Genomic DNA, 11,045 nt, shown 5'->3' with positions numbered 1-11,045 from the left:
TTGAACTTTTTCGACATACCCATTACATACCAAAATGCAATTGCTAATTTAAAACCACCTTCAACTTTTAAGTGATTCTAGAACTAGTTAAGTCCAAACAAGAAGCTTAGGTACCATCTAACTTAAGTCTTAAAACCACCTTCGACCTCTAAAGTGATTCTCGAACTAGTTAAGTACAAACAAGAAGCTTAAGTTCCATCTGACTTGATTCCAACGACGTGCATTGTAAAATGCTATAGATATAATCACATCTTCCAAAAATATCGCTATTCTTACGAAACTTTCGCAATAATTCATTTATTTATAAGTGATCTAAGACCTGTTGACAGATTAAAAGAACTTTGAAACTTCCCGGCATTGTGAAACATATGCATAAATTCTCGAAAGACTCGATACTTTATCGTTCTTGTCTGATGGGCAATTTAAAGGATTCGCTAACCATCGAAAAGGCCAACCATCTGAGCAGGAGGGAGGGACCATTGACGCATCAGTTCATTAAACAATTTCTGACCACTCATTGACTGGTACCTTATCTTTTTTCATATGCAAAGAGGAACAACCCATGATTATTACACCATTTAAAATTAATATTTATAGAGAATTAATATAAATATATAAAATTATAAAGACATTAATGATCACTATTATTAATATATATAAATATAATATAATGTTATTAAATAATTACTTGTATAATATTGGAGTTAGTCTAGTGATGGAGAATTTGTAGTTGTGAAAACAAGGTCATAAGTTTAAATCATGAGGGTAAGGTATGTACGTCTCATTCGTAGCACACTTAGATGCCTTTAGAAAGGAGTTAGGGATAGGGGAAGAGCACTAGTAGCTGTTATAGTTAACTTTTGCACATCCAAAGATCCTAAATATGTTTTTGTATGTAATAGAGATAGAGGAAGAGCACTAGTAGCTGTTATAGCTAACTTTTGTGCATCCAAAGATCTTAAATGGTACATCAGATTTCGACAATTTTGTTGTTGTCGTTTTTGTATGCAACTTAACTACTTAAAGCTATTGCTCTGACTCCTAGATAGTAAAGATGAGCATTGTGGGATGTGTTATGTATAGAAGGGTCAAAAAAAGGTCATCTAAAAGTGTCACCTGATACCTACTCAAAGATGCCACCATAACCGTGCACTACAACCACCTCAAAAATTGTCAATACTTTGCACAAATGTTTGAGTAGTTGTGTGCTATGGACACCAATAAAGTTGCACAACTTCTCCAATTAAAGTCTACCAATTTTAATGTTGGGGTACAAATAGGTGACTATTGATACATATGAAATTTATTAAAAGATTTTTAGTTATCTAGCTATTTTCTTTTTATTTCTTTAAACTTAGTAATTAAAAAATTAGATAAGAAATGAACGATCATTAGAACATGATCGACAATTACTCGATCCTTTCACCTAATCCCATATTACAATAACTATCTGACACTATAAAGATCCCATTTCCACTTGGATGTGTTACAAAAAGATATGTTTCCATCTCCATCAGTACTTCAAAACAAAACAAAATACTAAGAAGTCGTGATTTGACAGGGCACCGCACTCAGGGCAGTCATGAAGTCATGGAAAATCAATCCATTAAACGCAAGATAATCAATCCATTAAACGCAAAACAAGCATGGAAAATGCGTGGATTGGAGGCATTAAATACCCAGGTTTCGCAGCTCTGAAATCATTCTGAGAATGGCATCCATCTCTCTTTCTCCTTCCGCTCTGGGCTTTTCAGGCCTCAACAAGGCAAGCAATCAGCTTAAGCTTTTTGCTAAGCCAAGCAGAAGAAGGTTGGATTTACTTCCTTGCAAAGCTTCATCCACTCCTCAAACGACTGCTCGACGCACAGCTAATCATCACCCCAACTTGTGGGATGATAATTTCATACAATCCCTTCCAAAGGCTTACGAGGTAACCTATTTTCTATTTTCACACTCTTCTGCTTTCAATTTTTACAGCTTAAATGTTTAGTTCTCTTGTTTGTGTCTTTTTATAATTTTGCCCCGGTTGAGGTTGATTCTGTTTGGCTACAGGCTCCTTGTTATGCAGAAGAAGCAGAGACATTTATCAGAGAAGTGAAGGAGATGTTCAATGGAATGCCAACACAAAACTCTTCTGTCCACGAACGTCTTTCAATGGTGGACAAAGTTGAACGCCTTGGAATCGATCGGCATTTCCAAAAGGAAATAAAGGAGGCTCTTGATTGTGTTTACAGGTTTGTTTCTTATAATAAACTTCTGGCAGGTGAATGAATCTTAAAGCAATTCATATAACGTATATTAATGGGTAGCAGGTATTGGAACGACAAAGGAATTGGAAATGGTGAAAGCGGTAGTTGCGCAGATCTGAACACAACAGTCTTGGCACTTCGAATTCTTCGCCTACACAGATACGACGTCTCTTCAGGTACATTCCACCTATAATCCTTAATGTTGCCTTATTAATCCATTTAACATTGGTTTATCCATTTAATTAGTTGTATTTTTATGTCCTATTTTCTTTTGTTAATGAATTATGTTTATTAAAATATTAATTAAAGTTATTACCAAAGTGATTAGGGTTACATCACACTCACTCACATATTAAAAAAGCTTTTTATGATGATCATTATCACTTTGTTATTTTAAATCGCTATACTTTCATAGTTTTGTTGGGTTGTTAACATTAATGTTTATTATACTAATACTTTTTTTCAATAATTGAAGGTGTGTTGGAAAATTTCAAAGAAAAAGATGGGAACTTCTTGAACTCATATAGTCAATCAAATGAGGAGATAAACACGATACTAAATTTATATCGGGTTTCACTCATTGCATTTCCTGAGGAGAAAATCATGGAGGAGGCTAAAGTGTTTGCAACCAAATATTTAAAAGAAGTTATGTCACAAACTAAGGATTCCAATATTTCAAAAGAGGTATTTGTTGTATACATATTAATATTTTTGCATATTAAAGTATGTGAATCCTTCTTTCTTAATTTTGTTTCAAATTTATGTGGTGCAACAGATACAATTCAATTTGGAATATGGCTGGCACACCAATATGCCTAGATTTGAAACAAGGAATTATATTGATATATATGGAGGAAACACTTCATGGTATAATAAGATGACATCCAAGTAAAATCCCATCAATATTGTATTTTAATATTTCTAAGTGTTATTTCATGGGTGTGATTTTCCAAGTATAACAACATAATGTCTTCATATACAGGATGGCATGTAAGAGTAACAAGAAGATTTTATATTTGGCAAAGCTAGACTTCAATATGGTGCAATCTCTGCAACAACAAGAACTTCAATTACTCTCAAGGTTATTTTAATATGTAGCAACATAATATTTATATTTTTCTTTGGGCTTCAAAAGAGAAATTAAAATTGAAATTACTATAAATTTTTATTCACAAAACTATTAGAGAAATATGTAATACTTGAATGAAGTCTAACAAAATTCTCAAATATAAAGAAGGTTTGTAGTTTAGTGATATAGAACTCTACCATGCACATGGGAGGTTATACGCTCCCTTCCTAACTAGTTCATAGAAAATAACATGGTATCAGTGAATAAATTAGAGCTACATGTATCACTGTGTGGGAATATAAAAGAAAAGTAGAGCAAAACTAAAAAACAATTCAAGAGAGATAGAATTTGTCGTCTATAAAAAGTAATTTTTTGACAAAATTCTTGTTTGTTCAGGTGGTGGACGGAGTCAGGTGTGCCTCAACTAGATTTTGCTCGCAATCGTTATGTGGAATATTATTTTTGGGCCGCAGGAGGGTGTGTAGAGCCAAAGTATTATGCTTATAGAATTGGTTGTGCAAAAATTGCTTCTATTGCAACAGTTCTAGATGATATATATGATACTTATGGGACACTCGATGAGCTAAAACTCTTCACAAATGCAGTTAAAAGGTGAAATAAATCTAAACTACCCCTATAATATTGATTCAAAAAGCTATTCAAATAAAAATATTTTAGGAATAATATTTTTTGATAATTTTATTAAGTATTTTTTGGCCAGATGGGATCCCTCTTCTATCGACTATCTTCCTGAATATATGAAAGTTGTGTTCATGGCATTTTATGAAATTGTAAATGAAATGGTAGAAGAGGCAACCAAAACCCAAGGCCGAGACACACTTGACTATGCTAGAAAAGTTGTAAGTATATTTAAATATTATATTATTCTTATTAAATTTTAGAAAATAACCATTTATGAGGAAAAACTAATATTTCATCAATTTTGAATATGTAATTTGTAGTGGGAGGCTTTCTTGGATTCTTATATGCAAGAAGCAGAGTGGCTTGCTACTAGTTATATACCAACCTTTGAGGAGTATTTAGAGAATGCAAAAATTAGTGGTGGTGCTCGAATAGTTATTCTGCAACCTCTCTTAACATTAGATGCAGTTCTTCCTGACACCCTTCTTCCGAAAATTGATTTTCCTTCAAGGTTCAATGAGCTTTTAGCATTGACCTTTCGATTAAGCAATGATATCAATAGTTTCAAGGTATGTTAAGAAAATGTGTAACAAATTTATTTTTTTGAATATCTTATCCATTTTATAGTAGAGATAACTAAGTTAAAATTGTTATGTGTGATGACATGCAGGCTGAAGTTGCTAGGGGTGAAAAAGCATCTTGTGTAGCATGTTATATGAGAGATAGATCAACTGAAGAAGAAGAAGCTTTGGATCATCTTAAGTCTTTGAATGAAAAATTATTCAAAGAATTAAGTTTCGAATATTTAAAACTAGATAGTGTACCAATGTGCAGTAAAGATCATGCAATATCTTTATCACAAGGCTATCATTTCTTTTATAGAGAGAGAGATGGATTCACTATTTCCACCAAAGATACAAGAAACTATATTTTGAAAATCCTAGTTCAACCTATGACAATGTAAGTTTAGTACTTCAATGATTAGCATTAATTAAGTATTAAATAATTAGATTAGCGAGGTTGATAATTTTATAGTAGTAATAATTTGGTATTATAAGGAGACAATTACATTGTCTAAAATTCATATTTAGTTTCTACGCATGTACTTTTCACTCATTCCACTAATATAATTAATGCATATTTTTGCATAGGCTATGAACTATGGAATCAATTGAGCAATAATGCATGTCCTACCAAAAATATGTTCAAGTGCATGTAAGTTAGGTAATATTTGTGTTGGTTGTTAACTTAAATATAGAATCTAGTGATACACAATATGTTTAGATAGTTTAAATCTGAAAGTGAGAAGATTTTGGATATTTACCCTAAAAATTACTAAATTTTTTATTCTTTTATCACTTTACACACATAAAAAATAACTCAATAATGATTTTGTTTTAAAAAAAATATTAAAAACATAAAATTTAATAACCATTGAATTTTACACAATAATGTTGCATATTTAATATGGACCAATAATTGATAGTAGCGTTTATTTTCAAACTTATAATAGAGGGGTCATCAATATGTACATTTTAATAATTACAGAACACTATGAGCCAGCAATCTATACCTCCATCCATATTTTGCACTACATATTCTCCATGACAAAATTTCTCACAATAATTAGCCGATAGGCTATCTACTGTGGGGGCACCCCGCCATCGGAATGTTGTCTCACGCCGGTCGGTTTTTGGAAGTTTTGATTTTTTCGTTATAATTATTGTCGGGAAATTTTGATGGTGGTGTTGTTAAATTTTCTGGCTTCCACGTTGTGGTCTTGATTTCATCGAAGAGTGGAACCGCGGGCGGGTGAAGATCTTCTTAGGAACTTTTATATACAGATCTGTGGGGAATTTTACTCTGTACAATCTTTTATTAAAGATTTATTATTCATTCTATTTGATTCTGGTTTAGATCAAACATGGTTGTTGTGCAGGGAGAAGGCGAGGATTCAGCCAACGAAACAATCTATTTCTTTCATTGTCGAATGGAGTGGAAAATCATTTGTGAGCAATAAAGAGATAGTTATAGATAAACAGAAATCTAATAGCTTTATTTAAATGAATTACCCTGATTTTAGTGTTAGCGAACCATTACCACTCTGTGGTCAGACCTTCAAATCTTTAGAGCAACCATACCTCAAACCCAACTCTGATAATATCGATAATGTCGAATTAGCCCCTTATCAAAACAGCTTACTTAAAGATTTGTGATTTTGATATTTATTATGTTGAATTTTCTGTCAATTTTACCCATGACTTCCATTTGGCATCGTCTATTTAGGGTATAGCCAAATCCACTCAAATCTATCGGCTCCCATTCATTGAGGGTTTGGTCAAATTATACTGGTTGATCCCCATGGGATTGTATTCTTTGACATAAGATATTTATTCTGTAACTTTCACGATCAAGTCCTCCTGACCTTATCTTTGAGGATGTGGTCAAATCCATGGCGCCTAACCTATTCAGGGCGCAGTCGGGCTGCTCTCAAATACAGTTGCCCTCTTTTGTTTAGGATGCTTTCAAATCCAGTTGATCTCATCTGTTAAGGGTTTTTTTTAAATCCAGTTGGCCTCATCCAGTAAGAGTGTAGACAAATATGATTCTATATGACCTTATGATACGATCTATGTTGAGTTGGATACATGACCTAGGATATTTATTTTATGATACTCAACCTGAGAGCCTCCCCTGGTCATATCGATTGAGGCTGTGGTCAAATTTTTCTGGCCTCATCTCTTGGACGCACAATGGAATTCATCCCAGGATCTGTCACCCATGTATTGATGGCACTTGTAAACCACCTGGTTGAGGGGGGTCATCCCCGTGTGAGTAGATGTTATGGTCTAGGATATTTCATGTCAAATTTATGGTGTAAATGCTCTTATAAGATTTACACCAATTCTAATCCATTGAGGTCACACCCAATACCTGCAGTGAGACCCTTTTGTTGAATGTGGAATTAAATTTATCATCTATTCACCTGCCCTCATGCATTGAGGTCTAGTCCAATTCATCTACTTGCGCAGAATCTCAATCATTGAGGCTTCATTCGAATCCACCTGGCCCCTTCTGTTGAGGATACAGTGGAATTCACCCCAAGACATTCACCTGATACAATCAGATTCACCCTTGATATGCAACCTGCATTCACATGTTGAGGAATACTATCTGCACAAGCTAAGAATTATGTACAAGGAATTAGTTTTCACATGTTATAAACCCATTCAAGGAGTCAGAAACAGACGATGTTGGATCGGGTACAAAGGATTATGTACATGTTCGCATAGAGAAGCGAAACGGTAGAAAGAGCTTGACTACCATTCAAGGACTTCGAAAGGAATACAATTACAACAAAATTCTCAAAGATTTCAAGAAAGAGTACTGTAGTACAGGATCCAGAGCTGGGGTAGGTATGACACAGTGCTTTCTCTGTCATAGACTGGCACTCTGAAATCTTTGTCCACTGCGTTCCTCATTAGGAAACATCTATTTTGTAGGTTATCCAGCTTCAAGGTTATCAGAGGATGAATGCATCTCACTTCCTTATCAATGTAAGTTTTGGATTTTTTTGTGTTTCTGGTTATTGTTTTTATAATCGCAATAAAAATTAAAGTTTTTGTTGTGTTTTATTGACTTTTCACTGATTGTTATTCTCTAAACAGTTTTGTAGGCTGGTTTGGTGAAGAAGGATAAAATCAAGATCCATGGTTTTTAAGAGGCTCTTTTTAGTCAATAATAAGAAAGATATTCATGTTCTGATTTATCACTATATATTTCAGACTGTTCTACTTACTATCAATACTTGGAGTCTTTTGGCTCATATTGGGATGATTAATGGTTGACTTTTGTATTGGTTTTTATAAAGGTCTTGTAATTGGCATTGGGGCCAAGGTGAATAAGTGCAAGTAATGTTTATTTCAATGCTTAAATACAAAAATAAGATGAAATGTACTTCTGAAATAATGTTGGCATTAGTGTTGAAAGACATGCAATTCTTGTTTGGTTATTTTCAAATGTGTAACTCTAGAGGTGAAAATTTTGAAATATTCCATATTTACAATAAATGCAATTTAAGTGTTTTGCAAATAGAAAATATGTGTTAACATTTGAGAGTCATTGTTGTGATGGAGGAAACTATACACACTAACGATAAATTTAATATGGATCTTATGAAAAATTGTCACCAACTGAGAAATGGTTGTGGAGCTAAGGTTATGTGGTTGAAGCAATGTCTTTCTCAAGTCTTAAATATAAAGAGGTTGAAATATATTGTCATCAACTGAGAAATGGTCGTGGAGCTAAGGTTATGTGGTTGAAGCAATGTCTTTCTCAACTCTTAAATATAAAGAGGTTGAAATATACCTCAAAAATTCTTGCCTTATTGTTGACCAATGTGCGATTCTTGGGGGAGACACATCTTATGGATGCAATCTTATATGCCTTATCTGTATCAAAATTCGACAATCCTTATAGCCATGGCATAAATTAAAAACCTGTATTTTTTTGGTATAATTTAAAAATAAATTTTATTTAAAAAATTGCTGGGGAGGTGAAACTTATTTGCACAGTCCGGTGAAAATACCCGGTTTAGTTGTTAATAGGCAAAGCAAACTGTGTTCAATTGTAAATAGATTAAATTAGCAGCTGCTTTCTTAATTTTTTCTGCAAACTCTGCTAATTTTTCCTCAACGGTGTCATTGACAGCATAACACAGTTTCTTTAAAATCATATGTAAGTGACTTGGTTTCAGTGATTTTTTTTTGGAGTGACTGCGCAGCTGGATCATTTGGTTCATCTTATATTTGTAAAGTTTTTGCATCTTTAGGGTTCGTTTTTTGTGAATTTTTTGGGGAATCTGTTGGCAGCATGATTATTTCCGTTGTGTTTTATTTCATCTCAAAACAATTCTACTGTTATCTGTTAAATAGATGGCATGGTGTTATCTATGGCTATTTTCATATATGAAATTCCAAATTATCATGTTAAAGAATAAAAGATGAGTTTTACCAAGAGAAAAAGGATTAATATATTTCGAATGCAGATTGATGAATGCCTCAAAGAAATGTGGTCCCATGGAATGCCACGAGAGCATAATAGACACAGAATGGATATCTTGAAAAGGCTTTAGAAACTTTCAAGCAAATGCAATTGCCAGCTGTGAAGTCAAATTCTACAACCTTTGCCAGCATCCTTCCTGCCTGTGCTTAAATGGGAGCTTTGGAACAGGGTATGAACTCTTACTCTTAGAACGTGTCTCCCTGGTAGACATGTATGCAAAATGTGCAAGCAATGACAAGGCAAGTGAACTGTTTCAAAGAAATGTGGTCCCATGGAATGCCACGAGAGCAGAATAGACACAGAATGGATATCTTGAAAAGGCTTTAGAAACTTTCAAGCAAATGCAATTGGCAGCTGTGAAGTCAAATTCTACAACCTTTGCCAGCATCCTTCCTGCCTGTGCTTAAATGGGAGCTTTGGAGCAGGGTATGGACATCCACCAAAGCATAAAGGATAGAGAGATATTGTGAGATGTTGTAGATACAACTGCCATGGTAGACGTTTATGCAAAATGTGGAAGAATAGACAGCATGTGAAGTGTTTGACAGAATACCTCAAAGAAGTGTGATTTTCATGGAATGCCATGATTGCAGGATGTGCTTAAACTAGATTTGTTGAAAAAGCATTACAACATTTCAAGCAAATGCAATTGGAAGGTGTAAAGCCAAATTCTACAACCTTTTCTACCATCCATCGAAGCAAAAAGGATAGACGATTTTTTTCAGATTTGTAGTTGCCACAACTCTTGTTGACATGTACGCAAAATGTGGAAGCATAGAGAAAGTACACGACCTGTTTGAGAAAATGCCTCAAAGAAGTATGGTCTTATGGAATGCCATGATTCTAGGATATGTACAATATGGATTTGTTGAAATGGCTTTAGAAACTTTCAAGAAAATGTGGTCTTATGGAATGCCATGATTCTAGGATATGTACAATATGGATTTGTTGAAATGGCTTTAGAAACTTTCAAGAAAATGTAATTGGTTGGTGTAAAGCTGAATTCCACAAACTTTCCAAACATCCTCCATGCCTGTGCCAACATGGGAGCTTAGAAACACAACATGGACATCCATCAAAGCATAAAGTTTAACGAAATTGCGGGAGACATGCATGCAAAATGTGGAAGCATAGACAAGCCATTTGATTTGTTTGGCAAAATGCCTCAAACGAATGTGGTTTCATAGAGTGCAATGATTGCAGGATATGCACAAATTGGATTTGTTGAAAAGGCTTTAGACACTTTCAAGCAAATGCAATTGGAAGGTGTAACCAAATTCCACATCGTTTGCCACATCCATTGCCAGCATCCTTCCTGCTTGCGCTCAACTGGGATTTTTTTGGACAAGCTGTGGATATCCATCAAAGCATAATGGTTGGGGATCTTACTCTTAGAAAGAGTTCAGTTTAATCCATTTCATTTTTTTAACACATTTTATTATTGATTCATATATAATGTTTGATTCAGATTTGAATATTAAAATTTGAATGGTTTTTAAATATAAGTTTTAATATATATTCAAGGGTTATAGTTTAATTAGTGAGAATGATGTTATGCTTTTTTTATTGTCATTCATTAAAGTTCAATTTTCTTAGAGATACAATAAATAAAAGATGAAATCAAGATTATGTATAACAAATTTGATAGAGTGGTTACCCTTTAATCTTTGATTCTAAGATGAAAAATAAATTATTTGTGTAGCTTAGGCTCATGCTTCAATATCAACAATTTACAAGAATAATCTAAGATTGTTATAACCCCCCTCCCCTCTTTCTCTTCATATATATAAAATTCTAAAATTCAAATCCTCTAGTGATGTGATGTAATAGATCAATCATTAACTCTCATAAGAAAACATATCAACTTAAAATCCATATTATATGAATAAAATAATATAAACATAAATGTTATAAATAATATAATTACATAAGTAATACCTATATATCTAACTAGCACTTGCACCAAAAGTTGGGTGTAAAATATCCTTTGAATAATATTTTGCAGGGTTCAAAAACAATGC

General features: G+C 33.6%; 1 protein-coding gene across 9 annotated transcripts; it reads left to right on the top strand.

Annotated features, from left to right (window-relative positions):
• The first annotated feature begins 1,646 nt into the window (after window positions 1-1,646).
• On the top strand, window positions 1,647-9,908 carry LOC131053802 (alpha pinene synthase, chloroplastic). Of its 9 annotated transcripts, none has more exons than XR_009371500.1 (13): window positions 1,647-1,930; window positions 2,053-2,234; window positions 2,313-2,425; window positions 2,725-2,933; window positions 3,025-3,116; window positions 3,232-3,330; window positions 3,715-3,930; window positions 4,040-4,178; window positions 4,281-4,529; window positions 4,631-4,920; window positions 5,900-7,372; window positions 7,464-7,517; window positions 7,637-7,735. XR_009371500.1 is itself a non-coding variant. In XM_059216464.1 (11 exons), exons 1-11 carry the CDS (start codon window positions 1,712-1,714, stop codon window positions 9,081-9,083), a joined length of 1,884 nt encoding a protein of 627 aa, XP_059072447.1. In that variant the 5' UTR covers window positions 1,647-1,711; the 3' UTR covers window positions 9,084-9,908. The 9 variants fall into 9 exon arrangements, 3 of the variants coding, with proteins under 3 accessions (XP_059072447.1, XP_057844432.2, XP_057844433.2); XR_009371502.1 differs by having other exon boundaries at window positions 7,629-7,735; XR_009371501.1 differs by having other exon boundaries at window positions 5,900-7,376.
• Window positions 9,909-11,045: the final 1,137 nt, after the last annotated feature.

This window comes from Cryptomeria japonica, chromosome 2, assembly GCF_030272615.1.
Source record: "Cryptomeria japonica chromosome 2, Sugi_1.0, whole genome shotgun sequence".
NCBI classification, from domain to species: domain Eukaryota; kingdom Viridiplantae; phylum Streptophyta; class Pinopsida; order Cupressales; family Cupressaceae; genus Cryptomeria; species Cryptomeria japonica.
This window is presented reverse-complemented; position numbering and strand designations above follow the sequence as displayed.